Here is a 19786-nt window from a genome sequence, read left to right as displayed (position 1 = left end):
TTCTGTTTTGCTTTGCTTAACAAAAGAAGTTAAGACATATGGTATTTATTTGACTCTATTAATACACATTTTATAAATATATTTATTTATTAACTACTATTGACCCATGAACCATTTGAGGACTTGTGCTTTCTCAAGTTTTATGAAACATGTTAAAAATATCATCTCTAAAAATGGACTTTTGCTGATTTAATTAATCTCAGTGGACTGGCCAAGATATGTGCAGAAAATGAGATATTGAAGAGCCTTTTGCATTTCAGAAAGGTGAAATTACTAGTCTCCTGGGGCTTCCAAGGGGTTCAAATAAAACATGGCCTTTCAGAGAGAGATCACCTAGTATAACAGAAGAGCCCGATGCACATCATCTCATGTGGCTTAGAGTAAAAGTCCTTTCACCTTCAAGAAAGGACTCTCTGGTGTGCCTGGTGAAGGAAATTGAAGAGTATGGTATTGAAGAGTTACCAAGCAAGTCTTTGTGAGAAGTACTGATATGTGGGAGAGAGACCTCATGTCTCCGTCATCAGCATATCTGTGTTTACCCTTCCTGCTCATTCCTTATTTGGACTCTATTTATTTTTTATACCCCATTGGTCAAAACAGATTTTTTGAAGGTATATAGACAGTATTTAATATTTTAGCTTTATTGTATTTCTTATACTTTGATAATTTCATTTGATTAATTAATAAGCACTCTTCAAGGTAAAAGCTTTGTATATGAGTTGTGCATATTTAATTCAGTAAACCAATTTATACCACATATTTACAGCATATAAGAACATAATTTTTCTCTCACCTATTTGTTGCTAGCATGATCCCTTTGCAATTGACTACAGGTTTCTGAAGTATGTTAGCAGATATGGACAACCTCACCATCTTCACAGAATTCCTCCTGATGGATGTCTCAGGCTCCCGAGAGCTCCAAATCTTGCAAGGTTCGATATTCTTAGTGATTTATCTGGCTGCCGTGGCTGGAAATCTAGTGACATTTACCATCATTGTTATAGATCCACATCTTCACTTCCCCATGTACTTTTTTATGGGCAATTTATCCCTTATAGATTTTGGATACATCTCAGTTACTGTTCCCAAATCCATCACAAATTCTTTGATGGGTCATAAAGTGATTTCTCTTACAGCATGTGCTGCTCAGACTTTCCTATATATTTTCTTTGCATCTGCAGAGTTCTTCTTCCTTGTGATCATGTCCTATGACCGCTATGTCGCCATCTGCCACCCTCTGCACTATGCGTCCACTGTGAGCCCCCGTTTCTGCACACAGGCATCATGTGGCTCATGGTCCAGTGGGCTGGTCTATTCTGCTGTCCACACAGGGACCATGTTCAGTCATCCCTTCACAAAGTCCAATGTGATTCACCAGTTTTTCTGTGATGTACCTCAAATTATGAGCATTTCATCCCAGACTGTGCAGTTTTCTGAGTTTGTGGCCCTTGCTGTCAGTGCCTGCTTTGTATTACTTGGCTTTGTAATCGTATTTGCCTCATATGTTCACATCTTTTCAGCCGTGCTGCACATGCGTTCTGTGGATGCCCAGAACAAAGCTTTGTCTACCTGCTCCCCCCAGATAGCTACACTTACTCTGTTTATATTTTCTGGGTTGTTTGCTTGCTTAGGCCCTGTTTCAAGCTCACCAAGCATTCAAACCCTCCTCAGAGCTATGTTCTACTCCATGGTGTCTCCCTTAGTCAACCCCATCATCTTTAGCCTGAGGAACAGGGAGATTAAGTCTGCTGTGCATAGAATGTTAAAGAAAGCTTTCCAGTTCCATAGACGCGATTTTGTTTCTTAACCATAAATTAATGTTGCTCTAATCAATGCTGGAAAATATGTGTAAAATATTAACTTTAATTTTATAGTTACATATTAATAGTGTGGTCATTTCATAAAAGAGAGATGGATGTATTAATAAATTTGAAGTAAAATGAGCTATTATTTCTTGTAGCCACTGTTTTTAAACACTAATTGTTTTACAGTATGTAGTGGTATTTCATGTAGTTTCATATCTATGATTTTGCAAGTGAATAAAGATCTAAAATGATAAATTTATTTTCTCACATGTGCACTGATTTTTTTGTAAAGCTTGATATGAAAAATCAGTTCTGTTTTTCTGTAAGATAATCCATACCTGTAATTTTTCACTTTATCTGTATTACAGTGTAATTTCACATTCCACCGATGAACATAAAGCATGTAATTTTATTAGATATCTATAGAAAATGATACTTGTATCTGTTAATATGCCGATCTATATGCATAAACATGCACCACATAAATCTGTTTTCAGATTGTCCAACTCTCGAAGACTTAGTAAAGTGAAAGTTGATAATTGGTACACATACAGGGAAACACTGAATAGCTCCTTATAGACATATAAAACAAAGCATCATAAAATAGTGCTTATTATTGCAAACATATAATTGTGATAGTGTTTTAATTAATGCTTAAAAGAAGTATTAATCATTTACAAGACAAAGAATAAAAACATGGAGATAAGTTAGTTGAAGTCAGTCATTGACCTTCTTGCACATGGAACCTGGTTGCATGTGATGGGCTGAGACACAGGAAAATACAAATTTGGGGCCAGGAGAAGCTAGCCATTATGGTAGGTAGGAGAGAAAATACAGCTTAACACATATTGAATGATTCCTATCAGAGAAAAAATATTTGTTGTTCTCTGTAACCTTAAGAAGTTTTGGTGAAATTGTATGTATAATTCCTATTTCAGTGTTGAGTTAAATATTTTTATTCCAGCAGAATGGAAGAATTTATATTTATAAAAAGACATATGATTTCTATGATTTCCAGATATACGGTAACCTTAGTCCAGCCTAAAATTAAATCTTAATTGAGCAAGCTATGGCATGTCATTATCTACAACCCTAAATGAAAAAAATCAAAGGGAGAACTCCCTCCAGTTTAGTTGTTAGATAAGTCAGAATTCATACTAAATATGGCCATCTGTTTTTGTTGTGTGATCCATTCATTCTAATAAATATTACTAAAAGTAAATCTCATATCTGTTTTATTTTAACCCAAAGGGATTGTTGAAGCTGCTGAGTATATCTGTTTAATTTATTCTTCCTACAGCATTGCACCTCATAGGACTCACCATATTTCACTTATTCATACCCTAGCCAGTGAATATCTACATTATTCCAACACACCTACACTAAAAGATTTTGTTAAAAAAGACCTCCACCTATTTCTACTCCATTCGTATTCCTCTATATGATGATTACCGCACATCCTTAGATAATTGGAAACCCAGTTTTCCAAATGTTGTCAGTTATATGTTAAAAAAGTTTCATCTCAGTTGTATTTCAGAATATTAGAGAATTAGAATTTCTTTTAAATGATATACATATTGTACTTAAAATATGTGAGGGAGTTACTTTATAAATATGTAAAGCTTATTTTTGCCATTTTTATTGTTATTGAATTTCTGATATCACTGTGATATGAAAATGTTATATATATTAATTTGTTAATAAGATATATATTCCTTTCTCACTTTGAAGAAAGAGAAGCAATTCCTATAATTACATTTCTATTTAAGTGGAGGCATCTTCTTTTTGAAGAAAGAAGTTTTATTACCATCAAACTATTTTATCTGAATTTTCTGGGTTTCAATATTATTTGATAAATTGTTATCAACCCAAGAGCATAAACGTATCTAATTTTTTTATTTCCTCTGGGATTTTACTGTTTACAGTTTGATTTTAATTATTGAAACTCCAGCATTTTAGAGCAGAAAGAATGCAGGTGAGTATATAAGTGATTTATCTCCTAATGATGATACAGTTTTATTTGTCACTATCTACAAATCCACTTTTCCTTTGCTTTGGGAAAACCCTTAATTAAAATATAAATTTACCTCTAATGCATACACTTATTTGTGAGCATTTTATGTTCATTTTATATATTTACTTCTCCATCAAAATATTAGTCTGGCTACCTAGAGCTACTAAAGAAACATTAATTTTATTTATATACTTGTTCTTTTTCAAGTTGAGTCATACCAGGAATACTCTGGGAAAACTGATTTACAAATATGAGGTAATATAGTCTTTTTTCATATAATATTTAGGAATGGAATTAATACATATTAATTGCAAAGTTGAAGTATAGAAAGAAATGATATATTTTAATGGTTCTACGTAAAGAATATCCAAATTTCCTGAAAATAATTGCATATTTGTATGTATTTATCCTAAACTTGATTTCTTTCTAATTTTAAAGGTACCCTTGAACACTTTCATTAAACACATTGAGTTTGGTACAGTGCTAATAGAATCCATTTCTGCATAGTGAAATATGCGTTGTTATATCAAACCTTACCTCTCCTCAGATGTACCTACTATATGCTTAGCATTTTAGAGTTGGAGAAAGGAACATGTTCAGCTTCTCAACTTTTTATTATTCTAAATGTTATCTGTTTACTAGCTTCTGTTTAGGCATTAACAGACTTAGAGCAGGATAAGATAGCAGGTAAAGAAAGATAAAGATAATTCTAAGTGGCTATTTTACTGGTAATTGTCATTGATGCCCCATGTGTATTATCAATACACATTTGAAGACCTTTTTCCAATAGTACGCTATTTATTCACATACACTAGTATACATTTTTACCAGGTCTATTGAGTGATAACTGAAAGCCATGATGTGGAAGAAAGCAAACGGTCCATCAATAGATGAATGGATAAAGAAGAGTGTCATGTATATACAATGGGATAATATTCAGCCATACAAAGAAATAAATCTTGCCATTTGTGAGAGTATGGAAGTATCTAGAGGATACTATGCTAAGTGTAACAAGTCAGGCAGAGAAAAACAAATACCATATGATTTTATTTACTTGTGGAAACTAATATAAAAGCAATACAAAATTAACAATATAGCAGTACACTCATAAACACTTGGAAGTGACTGGTGGTTACCATGGGGGAGGGTTTGTGATGGGGGTTGTGGAGGTTGATGGTGATAAAGAGGTACAAAAATTCTTCATCGTAATATAATTTGGTGAATCAGACATTTTGTGGATGGTAGTATAGCATAGAGAATACATCTAATGATTCTGTAGCATGTTCCTATATGGGAAGATCATAACCGCACTGGTCGGGGTGAGGATTTAATAATATGGGTAACTGTTGAACCACCATGTTGTATACTTGGAACTAATATAAGATTGTATATCGATTACACTTCAATTAAAGAAAATAAAAGGATCATTGTGCATGTTTATGGTGCAAACCATGAATATTTAAAACCGCATATGTGGTGAATCACAACTGCAACAATGTTGCTAAACACATTACCCCACATAATCACATGTTTTTGTTGTGTGACATCTTTTAGAATTTACTCTCAGCATCTTTAAATAATATAATGCAGTATGGTTAATTACATTAAACATGCTGTACATTAGATCCCCAGGACCTATAATTTTTTTTACTAGTTGTATAAATTTATTTTAAAATTTTTTTATTAAGGTATGATTGATATACACTCTTATGAAGGTTTCACATGAAAAAACAATGTGGTTACTACATTCACCCATGTCATCAAGTCCCCTCCCATACCCCAAAATAGTCACTGTCCATCAGTGCAGCAAGTTGCCAGAGATCCACTATGTGCCTTCTCTGTGCTACACTGTTCTCCCCATGATCCCTGAACACCATGTGTAGTAAACATAATACCCCTCAGTTCCGTTCTCCCTCCCTCCCCACCTGCCCTCCCACACCTATCTCCTTTGGTAACCACTAGTCCCTTCTTGGAGTCTCTGAGTCTGCTGCTATTTTGTTCCTTCAGTTTTGCTTCATCGTTACACTGCAGTTGTATAAATTTAATAAAATCATACAGCATTGTAACTACTACCATAATCAAGATACAGAACATGTCCACCACCTTCCAAAATTTCTCTGTGCCCTTTTTGTAGAAAATTCCTTTTTCCCTCCTTATGGTGGCAACCACTCATCTCTTTATGACCCTATAGGTTTGCCTTTTCCAGAATATTCTGTGAATATAATCATGAAGTATGTAATCTTTTCCTTAAATGAAACTTTTAATTTTAAGATAATTGTAGATTCACATGCTGTTGTGAATATTCGCCCTAATGGTAATGTCTTGTGAGAACTATAGTGAAATATCAGAAGCAGGACTAGCTTTGATACAGTCAAGGTACAGAACATTTCCATCACCACAAAGAAACCTCCTGTGTCCTTTTTATAGCCACGCCTACTTCCCTCCCTCCCAAGCCCCTAATCCTCTCCCCTCAGCAACTACTAATTTGGTCTTTGTTTCTAATTTTGTCATTTCAATATTGTTGTATAAATAGAATCATACAGTGTGTGTAGTACTTTGGGACTGGCTTTTTCTTTTCTTTTAATTTATAGTATCATTGATATACAATCTTATGAAAGTTCTCATGAGCAACATCGTAGTATCAACATTCATCCACATTATCAAGTTGCCCCACACCCCACTGCAATAACTGTCCATCAGCATAGTAAGATGTTATAGAGTCATTACTTGTCTTCTTCCTGCTGTACTGCTTCCCTCTGACCTACTGATATTATGTGTGCAAATTATAATGCTCCTTAATCCCCTTTTCCTTCCCTGCTTGCCAACCCTCCCCAAACCCTTTCCTTTGGTAACTGCTAGTCACTTCTTAGAGTCTGTGAGTCTGCTGCAGTTTTGTTCCTTCAGTTTTGTTTTAATTATACTCCACAAATGAGTGAAATTATTTGGTACTTGTCTTTCTCCAACTGGCTTATTTCACTGAGAAAAATACCGTCTAGTTCCATCCATGTTGTGGCAAGTGGTAGGATTTGTTTTTCTCTTTTGCTCATGTTTATATTCAAGAGAGTTTTGCCTATATTTTTTTCTAAGAGCTTTATGGTTTCATGACTTACATTCAGGTCTTTGATCCATTTCAAGTTTACTTTTGTGTATGGGGTTAGACAGTGATCCAGTTTCATTCCCTTAAATGTAGCTGTCCAGTTTTACCAAAACCAGTTTTTGAGGAGGCCGTCATTTCCCCATTGTATGCCCGTGGCTCCTTTATATATATTAATTGGCCATATATGTGTGTCTTTATATCTGGGCTCTCTATTCTGTTCCATTGATCTATGTGTCTGTTCTTGTGCCAGTACCAAATTATCTAGATTATTGTGGCTTTGTAGTAGAGCTTGAAGTTGAAGGGACTAATCCCCGCAGCTTTATATTTCTTTCACAAGATTGTTTAGGCTATTTGGGGTTTTCTGAAGTTCCATATGTATTTTAGAACTATTTGTTCATGTTCGTTGAAAAATACTGTGAGTACTTTGGTATGGATTGCATTGAATCTGTAGATTGCTTTACGCAGGATGGCCTTTTTGACAATATTAATTCTTCCTACCCAAGATCAAGGGATAAATTTCCATTTATTAGTGTCCTGTTTAATTTCTCTCAAGAGTGTCTTGTAGTTTTCAGGGTATAGGTCTTTTACTTGCTTGGTTAGGTTTATTTCTATGTATTATATTCTTATTCTATTCTTTCTGATGCAACTGTCAATCAAATTGTTTTTGTTTTCCTGATTTCTCTTTCTGCTAATTCATAATTAGTATATAGGAATGCAACCGATTTCTGTGTATTAAATTTGTATCCTGAAAATTTTCTGAATTCAGATATTGGTTCTGGTAGTTTTGGAGTGGATTCTTTAGGGTTTTTATATACAATATCATGTCATCTGCAAACAGTGACATTTATCTTCTTTCTTACCAATATGGATGCTTTTTATTTCTTTGTGTTGTCTGATTTCCATGGCTAGGACTTCCAGTACTATGTTGAATAAAAGTGGGGAGAGTGGGCATCCCTATCTTGTTCCCAATCTTCATGGAAAAGCTTTCAGCTTTTCACTGTTAAGTATGATTGCTGTGGGTTTGTCATATATGGCCTCTATTATGTTGAAGTATTTGATCTTACTACCCATTTTGTTAAGAGTTTTTATCATGAATGGGTATGGAATTTTGTCGAATGTTTTTTCATTATCTATGGAGATAATCATGTGATTTCTGTCATTTTTATTGATATGGTGGATGATGATGGATTATTGAATGTTGTACCATCCTTGCATCCCTGGGATGAATCCCACTTGATCATGATGGATGATCCTCTTAATGTATTTTTGAATTCAGTTTTCTAATATTTTGTTGAGTATTTTTGCATTTATGTTCATCAGGGATATTGGTCTGTAGTTTTTTGTAGTGACGTCACCTGGTTTTGGTAATAGAGGAACGCTGGCTTCATAAAATGAGTTTGGAAGTATTCCCTCCTCTTCTATTTTTTGGAAAACCTTAAAGAGAATGGGTATTATGAGTTCTGTAAATGTCTAATGAAATTCTGTGGTGAAGCCATCTGGTCCAAGGATTTTATTCTTGGGTAGTTTTTTGACTACCGATTCAATTTCACTGCTGGTAATTGGTCTCTTCAGATTATCTTTTTCTTCCTGGGTCAGTCTGGGAAGATGGTTACTAGAAAGTTGCTCATTTATTCCAGGTTATCCAGTTTGTTAGTAAAGAATTTTTCATAGTATTCTCCAATAATCTTTGTAGTTCTGTGGTGTCCATAGTGATTTTTCCTTTCTTATTTCTGATTCTGTTTATGTGTATAGAATCTCTTTTTTTCTTGATAAGAAGTCTAACTAGGGTTTTATCTATTTTGTTTTTTTCTCAAATAACAGGTTCTTTGTTTCATTAATTTTTTTATTGTTATATTCATTTCAGTATTATTTACTTCTTCTAATCTTTATTATGTCCTCCCTTCTACTGACTTTGGGCCTCATTTGTTCTCTTTTTCAGTTTCAATAATTGTTAATTTAAACTGTTCATTGGGGATTGTTCTTCCTGCTTTAAATAGGCCAGAATTACTATATACTTTCTTCTCAACAAAATGGGTAGAGGGGGCAGGTACCTCAACATAATAAAGGCCATTTCCACTGCCTTCACTGCATCCCACAGAAGTTGGTGTGCTGCACTGTTGTTTTCATTTGTCTCCATATAATGCTTGATTTCTGTTTTAATTTGGTCATTAACCCATTGATTATTCAGGAGCATGATGTTAAGCCTCCATGTGTTTGTGAGCCTTCTTGTTTTCTTTGTACAATTTATTTCTTGTTTCATACCTTTGTGATATGAGAAGCTGATTGGTGGAATTTCAATATTTTTAAGTTTACTGAGGTTCTTTTTGTGGCCTAGTACGTGGTCCATTCTGGAAAATGTTCCATGTGCACTTGAGAAGAATGTGCAACCTGCTGCTTTTGGGAGGAGTGTTCTATAGTTTGTTAGGTCCTTTTGTTTTAATGTGCTATTCGGTACTTTTGTGTCCTTACTTATTTTCTGTCTGGATTATCTGTCCTTTGGAGTGAATGGTGTGTTGAATTCCCTAAAATGAATGCATTGCATTCTATTTCCCCCTTTAAATCTGTTAGTATTTGTTTCACATACATAGATGCTCCTTTATTGGGTGAATAGATATTTATAATGGCTATATCCTCTTGTTGAACTGACTCTTTTATCATCATGTAATGTCCTTTTTTGTTTCCTGTTAGTTTCTTTGTTTTGAAGTCTATTTTGTCTGATACAAGTACTCCAACACCTACTTTTTTCTCCCTATTTTTACATGAAATATCTTTTCCCATCCCTTCATTTTTAGTCTGTGCATGCCTTTGGGTTTCAAATGAGTCTCTTGTAGGCAGCATAGAGACAGGTCTTCCTTTCTTATCCATTCTGTGATATACATTTTGATTGGTATATACAGTCCATTTATATTGAGGGTGATTATTGATAGATAGGGATATGTACTTATTCCCATTGCAGTATTTAGATTCATGGTTACCAAATGTTCAAGGGCAGCTTCTTTTCTATCCGAAAGTCTCCCTTAAGTCACTTATTACACTATTATAAAATAGTCTTAAGATTCTTTATTCTCTCCCTTCTTTTTCTTCCTTTTCCACACTTTATATGGTAGGTAGCATATTCTGTACTCTTTGTGTATCCCTTGATTGACTTTGTGGGTAACTCATTTAATTTTGTATTTGGTTAGTATTTAGTTTGTTGACTTCCTTTGTTGTGGTTTTATTTTCTCTGGTGACAGCTATTTAGACTTAGGCACACTTCCATCTAGAGCAGTCCATTCAGAATACACTGTAGAGATGGCTTCTGGGTGGTAAATACCCTCAACTTTTGCTTATCTGGTAATTGTTTAATCCCTCCATCAAATTTAAATGATAATCTTGCTAGGTAAAGTATTCTTGGTTTGAGGCCGTTCTTATTGCATTGAATACATCATGCCACACCCTTCTGATCTGTAAGGTTTCTGCTTAGAAGTCTGAAGATAGTCTGACGGGTTTTCCTTTGTAGGTGTTCTTTTTTCTCTCTCTAGCTGCTTTTACTACTCTGTCCTTGTCCTTGATCTTTGCCATTTAATAATCATATGTATTGGTGTTGTCCTCCTTGAGTCCCTTGTGATGGGAGATCTGTGGACTTCCATGGTGGTACTCTTTCCTGGACCAATAACTTCCTCCTTGACACAGAGACACCTGCACAAGTAAATCAGGTCACCTCCCTGGCCCAATTACAGCAAACCCTCCAGAAACTAGAAGCAGCTCGAGAAGAGAAGGAAGTCCTCATTTTTAGTCAGGAGACTTAGTCTTAGTTAAGACAGTGCCCTCTACTGGTTCTTTTCTCACCCCGTCTGGGAAGAACTGCTTAAAGTAATTCCACTCACTCCCACTGCAACAAAGGTGACAGGGCACAAGTCTCCAATCCATCACTCCTGACTGAATGCCTCGGTGTCTGAAAAACCAAGCCATCCTCTGATCAAGGAGGACTCCCTGCCCCATTATTCCTGTAACTTTGTAGGAGATATGAAGATCCTTTTTAAGTGGCAGATGCCTAAGAGAAGCACCTCATGACTCCAGAGTCCTGGGACCTTTTCGGCATCATTGTGGGAGTGGAACTTCTTGTTTTCCTGTTGTTCAATGTTTTTGGGACCCCCTCCCAGTGGCCAGCAGTATCTCTGCCCCTCCTGGGTTTAAAGTACAAGCAATGGCTTTAAACTACACTTATTGCTATTATGGACACCCTCCTTATTGACTCCTCTCATGGCAGCGGTGTATCCTCTGACTCTAGTTGTTAACAAAATTGCTAATCTAATAACTGGATCTTCCCATACTGAGATCATTTGGTGGATGATACAGATCTCCTAAGTATTCTGATATCACTAAAAACAACTGCTAATACCATAACACAATATTGGGATTTTTCTTGTACAAACTGCACCACCACCAAAAACGATGGACTAGGTAGAGGCCCGTGGTCCCTTGATTCACAGTGGGTTACTCCATTACTAGCTAAGCAAGTAGGCAAGGTCCAGCACCTTGCTGCCAAAGCTAGACTGTGCTTCTCTGATTCATGGTACATGGGTCTTCTATTTCTACACCACTTTATGTATAATTATACCTTTCCTGAGTGGAAGCCACAATTCCGGGGGGATTCCATTGAAGAGGAAGAGGACTTTGATGTCTACAGCCTTCCTATACCATCACCCGAGATCCATGTTTGCAAGGAAAATCTCTGGCCTCTGATTATGGTGGAGCAATAATAAATTTAATGCAGCCAATCATTATGATAATGAGGTTTGGGCCATAGCCAACAACTCACTGGTGCAAGAGACTCTTGGCACTGGAACTAAAACAAAGACAGTCCTCAACATCTCCTGTGACATCCCCGAGACTTACCCACCTTTTCATGTCATTAAGCTCATTTTTTGAAGCCTTCAGGCTCAGATTCCTCATACTCATAATGAATCCCTCACCAACTTCTCTCCTTTGTGTGCTCATGATTATTTCTCACGCTTACAACCCTCTAGTTTTGACCCCTGAGAGCCATGGGTTTCCACTATTTTGGCCAACTCTAGTAGTCTCCCAACCTCACACAAATGCTCTCAGCAGCAATGATGGTCCCCTGGAGTCTCACTGGCTGCGACTGGACAATTTTTCTTTGTGGAACAAATGTGTGCTTGGCACTGATGAAGGAATGGAGAGGGTGCACAATAATTGCAACTATACCTGATATATGGACTATTAACATACCTTCTTCCTCACCTCCAAGCAGCTGTCTGACCCAGGTCCCTTCCTGGATGTGTCACTATGGCACAAGCCTAGGAGCCAGGTGCCCCAGACCCCTGATTTCAGTGGGCCATTCAGAGATAGTGTAATATTAGAGATGAATAGCCTGGATACTTAATATTCATTGTCCTGTTTAGGTTTATAGGGATTCCTCAGCTTGAAATGAGCATTAGAAACATCTCCCTAGTGATGTAGGGCACACAGAAAGTGATAGTAGGAGCCATAGAAACCGAGGAAAAAGCCTCAGATGCCTCAGCTCAGGCAGTTCTTTGATTAGGGGAGACTTGGATATGCTCACCGCTGAGGCCAGGGGCACCTGTGCTGTACCCAGTGAGACCTGCTGTTTTTATGTTATCACCACAGGAATAGTAGAAGAGAATTTAGAGAGGATCAGGCAGCACATCCATCTCTTTAATGAGCTCACAGAAAGGGAAATGCAAGACAACTGGCTGGGCCCAATTGTCAAATCCACCAAGGGTGGGTGTGGCCCCAGTTGGTACCCTTCATTCCCCTCCCTAAAGTGATATTATTTGCTCTCATATTTGGACCATGTCTACTTAGTCTTCTAATTAAATCTGTCACCTCTTTTTTAGAGTCCATCAAGCTCCAGATGGTGATGCAAATGGAACTCCCCATGATAGTCATCCCACATTTACCAGGGGTCACTCAGAGACTGACCCCAGCCTGTTGTTTCCCAGGAGTCGCCCATTGTCAGTAGGAAGCAGCCCAAGTGGTCTTTCCCCTTCTGCCTAGTGACAGTGAGGGGTACCTCTTCTGAGGTGGGGTTGAGGCAGGTGGGACTTAGGCAGACAAAGCTCAAGGCCCTGGTAATGCAAAGTCTCCATTAAGGCTTCCCAGTAAACAAGAAGCTTCAGCCTGGACATCTGGGAAAATCAACCAAAGAAAAAATGTGTTTTGCTCTTCCCTTTCATCCCAACTTGGCCATAGCAACAACTCAAAGCCACCTGCATGCTTTCTGTGCTGATAAACCCCAGACAATGCAGCTCTAGTGGCATCCCCTTTTGGGCCCTCCTGGTCAGTGGGAGTTTTACTCTTTCCTTTTTTCTTTACATTAAAAACTGCTGGTTGCTCCATACTCTTGTCTGCTGACTTCATACTTCATAGCCTCCAAGACACGATCGTGGGAAAGCAGCATCTACACTGGTAACGACTTCACCTAACACATGTCATTTAAAAATCATTTCTATGCAGGAAAACTAATGACTAGATCTACCTCTACTACTGTAGGGATGCTTGCATTTGATAGGACCGATTTATACCTGCTTTGTTTTGTTAATTTAAGATTCATGTGTAATAACCATTTCTGATTTCATTGTGTCTCAGATAATGGTTTAATAAAAATAATATACCTTAGACTGTATTTGGGCTTGAATACATTTTCCTTAAAGAAATTTCCATTTTTAATATATTAAAGGAGATGTAATTAATTTAGAAATCAAGCATGGTTATCTTATATTTTCCTATTGATCCTATAAGATACAGTTTCCTTTTAGTTAACTATGTTGGAATAAACACCTCATGATGTTCACATAATTTTTATTATGATAGACTTTTTAATTTACCAAATAAATACTGAAAAATTATGTTTGCGTATTTTATTCTGGGAATGTGACACATACCACCTTACTGTGGATTCACAGTAACTCATGGAAGTAGAAAATGTTTTGACCAGAGGTTTAAGGTGCATATTAAGAAAATTGCCAAATTGCACAAGTTTGCTGTGGAGACAAATCAAACTCAGGCCAGCACATTCCTGGATTCACTTTCTTTATTTCAGTAACATATTTTTTGATCATTTTTTTTTCAGGTATACAACACAGTGATTCAACATTTATATACATGATAATTCTAGGTACCAGCTATCACCATACCAAGTTGTTACAATATTTTGACTATATTCCTTATGCTATACATTACATCCTGGTTACTTATTTATTTTACAATTGGAAGTGTGTACTTTTTTTTGGTTGTTGTTGTTAGGGCATCTCTCATATTTATTGATCAAATGGTTGTTAACAACAATAAAATTCTGTATAGGGGAGTCAATGCTCAATGCACAATCATTAATCCACCCCAAGCCTAATTTTCGTCAGTCTCCAATCTTCTGAAGCATAACGAACAAGTTCTTACATGGAGAACAAATTCTTACATAGTGAATAAGTTACATGGTGAACAGTACAAGGGCAGTCATCACAGAAACTTTTGGTTTTGCTCATGCATTATGAACTATAAACAGTCAGTTCAAATATGAATACCCATTTGATTTTTATACTTGATTTATATGTGGATACCACATTTCTCTCTTTATTATTTTTAATAAGATGCTGAAGTGGTAGGTAGATACAACATAAAGGTAGAAAACATAGTTTAGTGTTGTAAGAGAGCAAATGTAGATGATCAGGTGTGTGCCTGTAGACTATGTGTTAATCCAAGCTAGACAAGGGGAATAAAACATCCACATATGCAGAAGATTTCTCTCAGAACAGGGAGGGTGAGATTCTAAGCCTCACCTCTGTTGATCCCCAATTTCTCACCTGATGACCCCCCTGCGACTGTGCCTGTCTTAGGTTGTTCCTCCCTTGAGGAATCTTACACGTCTCTGGCTAACCAGTCATCTTCCGGGGCCATACAGGGAAATGTTAAGTGGTAAGTGAGAGAGAAGCCTTATTGTTTGAAATGGTTAGCTTTTTATTTCTTTGCATATTTATGCACTGTGGCTTCTATGCCCAGCATTTGTCTTGAGGTATCTTTACCACTTGGAGGAGTTATGATACTCGGTAAATTTGATATGAGGCACGAATTCTATTTAAGAATTCGTTGTAATTAGGAAGGAAGAAGAAAAGCTATAGAAGTAGCAGGCGGGAGAAAACATGGGAAGATTGATTATTTCTTTGACATATCTTCTTGTATAGTAACTTCAGCATGTATAGGTTTTAAGCTACTACTTAAATTACGCACACACATTAACATAATAGGAGTATAGTTACATAACCAAAGCATACCTGTAATTACCAGCCATCTCCAGTGAAACCAAGAAAACCAGTTAGGCACCCTAGGCATTTGTGAAAACTTATCAATGATATGATGGTTATTATCTAACTGAATTTGAATAGTTTGAGAAAAATAAGACAAATTAAAACAACCCATTCCTGGGCACTGTTCACATCCCATATGTTCTTTTAACAGTAAATAGTCTGTAGTTGTAAGATTTTGGAGCGCTACAATTTGCATTTCTCCTAATTCTTGGTTGAGTTCCAACAGTATAGATCCAGTCAAATTTGTTGTTTTACTGTATGCACAGGCCAGCTTAGATATCTCCTTCATTCCCATGGCAAGCCCAGGAGCTGGTGGGATGAGTGCATCTACAGCTGTAGCAGTGCATGGATCTTTGTTGGGGTTTTTTGATGATCATCTTCTGGCATGAGTCTTCCCGAGAGTGCTGATGTTGGAAGTTCTCTTTCATATCGTATCTTAGTTCATTTTCGGGGTAGCCAAATTAGGCTTTGATCCTCTGTATAAACACAAACAGACCCTTTGCCTACACTTTTATATGTCCTTTATATCATTGTGTAGAACTCATTAGAGGTCACCACATAGGAACTGCATTTTTTTTTTAATCATTAATCTACACTTACATGACGAATACTTTGTTTACTAGGCTCTCCCCTATACCAGGTCCCCCCTATATACTCCTTTACAGTCACTGTCCATCAGCGTAGCAACCTGTTGTAGAATCACTACTTGTCTTCTCTGTGTTGTACAGCTCTCCCCTTTCTCCCACCCCGCTATGGATGCTAATCTTAATACCCACCTACTTCTCCCCCCCTTATCCCTCCCTACCCACCCATCCTCCCCAGTCCCTTTCCCTTTGGTACCTGTTAGTCCATTCTTGAGTTCTGTGATGCTGCTGCTGTTTTGTTCCTTCAGTTTTTCCTTTGTTCTTATATTCCACAGATGAGTGAAATCATTTGGTATTTCAATGAGCAAAATACCCTCCAGCTCCATCCATGTTGCTGCAAATGGTTGGATTTGCCCTTTTCTTATGGCTGAGTAGTATTCCATTGTGTATATGTACCACATCTTCTTTATCCATTCATCTATCGATGGACATTTAGGTTGCTTTCAATTCTTGGCTATTGTAAATAGTGCTGCGATAAACATAGGGGTGCACTGATCTTTCTCATACTTGATTGCTGCATTCTTAGGGTAAATTCCTAGTAGTGCAATTCCTGGGTCAAATGGTAAGTCTGTTTTGAGCATTTTGATATACCTCCATACTGCTTTCCACAATGGTTGAACTAACTTACATTCCCACCAGCAGTGTAGGAGGGTTCCCCTTTCTCCACAGCCTCGCCAACATTTGTTGTTGTTTGTCTTTTGGATGGCAGCCATCCTTACTGGTGTGAGGTGATACCTCATTGTAGTTTTAATTTGCATTTCTCTGATAATTAGCGATGTGGAGCATCTTTTCATGTGTCTGTTGGCCATCTGTATTTCTTTTTTGGAGAACCGTCTGTTCAGTTCATTTGCCCATTTTTTAATTGGGTTATTTGTTTTTTCTTTGTTGAGGCGTGTGAGCTCTTTATATATTCTGGACTTCAAGCCTTTATCGGATGTGTCATTTTCAAAGATATTCTCCCATACTGTAGGGTTCCTTTTTGTTCTATTGATGGTGTCTTTTGCTGTACAGAAGCTTTTCAGCTTAATATAGTCCCACTTGTTCATTTTTGCTGTTGTTTTCCTTGCCCGGGGAGATATGTTCAAGAAGAGGTCACTCATGTTTATGTCTAAGAAGTTTGTGCCTACGTTTTCTTCCAAGAGTTTAATGGTTTCATGACTTACATTCAGGTCTTTGATCCATTTAGTGGTTACTTTTGTATATGGGGTTAGACGATGGTCCAGTTTCATGCTCCTACATGTAGCTGTCCAGTTTTGCCAGCACCATCTGTTGAAGAGACTGTCATTTCGCCATTGTATGTCCATGGCTCCTTTATCAAATATTAATTGACCATATATGTCTGAGTTAATGTCTGGATTCTCTAGTCTGTTCCATTGGTCTGTGGCTCTGTTCTTGTGCCAGTACCAAATTGTCTTGATTACTATGGCTTTATAATAGAGCTTGAAGTTGGGGAGTGAGATCCCCCCTACTTTATTCTTCTTTCTCAGGATTGCTTTGGCTATTCGGGGTCTTTGGTGGTTCCATATGAATTTTTGAATTATTTGTTCCAGTTCATTGAAGAATGTTGCTGGTAGTTTCATAGGGATTGCATCAAATCTGTATATTGCTTTGGGCAGGATGGCCATTTTGACGATATTAATTCTTCCTAGCCATGAGCATGGGATGCGTTTCCATCTGTTAGTGTGCCCTTTAATTTCTTTTAAGAGTGACTTGTAGTTTTCAGAATATAAGTCTTTCACTTCTTTGGTTAGGTTTATTCCTAGGTATTTTATTTTTTTTGATGCAATTGTGAATGGAGTTGTTTTCCTGATTTCTCTTTCTGTTGGTTCATTGTTGGTGTATAGGAAAGCCACAGATTTCTGTGTGTTGATTTTGTATCCTGCAACTTTGCTGTATTCCGATATCAGTTCTAGTAGTTCTGGGGTGGAGTCTTTAGGGTTTTTTATGTACAGTATCATGTCATCTGCAAATAGTGACAGTTTGACTTCTTCTTTGCCAATCTGGATTCCTTGTATTTTTTTGTTTTGTCTGATTGCCGTGGCTAGGACCTCCAGTACTATGTTAAATAACAGTGGGGAGAGTGGGCATCCCTGTCTAGTTCCCGATCTCAGCGGAAATGCTTTCAGCTTCTCGCTATTCAATATAATGTTGGCTGTGGGTTTTTCATAGATGGCCTTTATTATGTTGAGGTACTTGCCCTCTATTCCCATTTTGCTGAGAGTTTTTATCATGAATGGATGTTGAACTTTGTCAAATGCTTTTTCAGCATCTATGGAGATGATCATGTGGTTTTTGTCTTTCTTTTTGTTGATGTGGTGGATGATATTTGTTGGACTTTCGAATGTTGTGCCATCCTTGCATACCTGGGATGAATCCCACTTGGTCATGGTATACGATGGTTTTGATGTATTTTTGAATTCGGTTTGCTAAAATTTTGTTGAGTATTTTTGCGTCTACGTTCATCAGGGATATTGGTCTGTAGTTTTCTTTTTTGGTGGTGTCTTTGCCTGGTTTTGGTATTAGGGTGATGTTAGCTTCATAGAATGAGTTTGGGAGTATCCCCTCCTCTTCTGTTTCTTGGAAAAGTTTAAGGAGAATGGGTATTATGTCTTCCCTGTATGTCTGATAAAATTCCGAGGTAAATCCATCTGGCCCGGGGGTTTTGTTCTTTGGTAGTTTTTTGATTACCGCTTCAATTTCATTGCTGGTAATTGGTCTGTTTATATTTTCTGTTTCTTTTTGGGTCAGTCTTGGAAGGTTGTATTTTTCTAGGAAGTTGTCCATTTCTCCTAGGTTTCCCAGCTTGTTAGCATGTAGGTTTTCATAGTAGTCTCTAATAATTCTTTGTATTTCTGCGGGATCTGTTGTGATGTTTCCTTTCTCATTTCTGATACTGTTGATTTGGGTTGACTCTCTTTACCTCTTAATAAGTCTGTCTAGAGGCTTATCTATTTTGTTTATTTTCTCGAAGAACCAGCTCTTGGTTTCATTGATTTTTGCTATTGTTTTATTCTTCTCAATTTTATTTATTTCTTCTCTGATCTTTATTATGTCCCTCCTTCTGCTGACCTTAGGCCTCATTTGTTCTTCTTTTTCCAATTTTGATAGTTGTGACATTAGACCATTCATTTGGGATTGCTCTTCCTTTTTTAAATATGCTTGGAGTGCTATATACTTTCCTCTTAAGACTGCTTTTGCTGCGTCCCACAGAAGTTGGGGCTTAGTGTTGTTGTTGTCATTTGTTTCCATATATTGCTGGATCTCCATTTTGATTTGGTCATTGATCCATTGATTATTTAGGAGCGTGTTGTTTAGCCTCCATGTGTTTGTGAGCCTTTTTGCTTTCTTTGAACAGTTTATTTCTAGTTTAATGCCTTTGTGGTCTGAAAAGTTGGTTGGTAGGATTTCAATCTTTTGGAATTTACTGAGGCTCTTTTTGTGTCCTAGTATGTGGTCTATTCTGGAGAATGTGCCATGTGCACTTGAGAAGAACGTGTATCCTGTTGCTTTTGGATGTAGAGTTCTGTAGATGTCTATTATGTCCATCTGTTCTAGTGTGTTGTTCAGTGCCTCTGTGTCCTTACTTATTTTCTGTCTGGTGGATCTGTCCTTTGGAGTGAGTGGTGTGTTGAAGTCTCCTAGAATGAATGCATTGCATTCTATTTCCTCCTTTAGTTCTGTTAATATTTGTTTCAGGTATGTTGGTGCTCCTGTATTGGGTGCATATATATTTATAATGGTTATATCCTCTTGATGGACTGAGCCCTTTATCATTATGTAATGTCCTTCTTTGTCTTTTGTTACTTTCTTTATTTTGAAGTCTGTTTTGTCTGATACCAGAATTGCAACACCTGCTTTCTTCTCTCTGTTGTTTGCTTGAAATATCTTTTTCCATCCCTTGA

General features: G+C 37.0%; 1 protein-coding gene across 1 annotated transcript; it reads left to right on the top strand.

Moving 5' to 3' along the window:
* The first annotated feature begins 856 nt into the window (after positions 1-856).
* On the top strand, positions 857-1807 carry LOC130680245 (olfactory receptor 14I1-like). Its single transcript, XM_057490507.1, has one exon. It carries the CDS (start codon positions 857-859, stop codon positions 1805-1807), a length of 951 nt encoding a protein of 316 aa, XP_057346490.1.
* The last annotated feature ends 17979 nt before the right edge of the window (positions 1808-19786 follow it).

This window comes from Manis pentadactyla, chromosome 13, assembly GCF_030020395.1.
Source record: "Manis pentadactyla isolate mManPen7 chromosome 13, mManPen7.hap1, whole genome shotgun sequence".
Classification (NCBI taxonomy): domain Eukaryota; kingdom Metazoa; phylum Chordata; class Mammalia; order Pholidota; family Manidae; genus Manis; species Manis pentadactyla.
The sequence above is the reverse complement of the archived record's forward strand: the minus strand, read 5'-3'. Positions and strand labels throughout refer to the sequence as shown.

Coding starts and splice junctions, on each gene's coding strand:
- LOC130680245 (XM_057490507.1), top strand. CDS start 857: ATGGACAACCTCACCATCTTCACAGAATTCCTCCTGATGGATGTCTCA.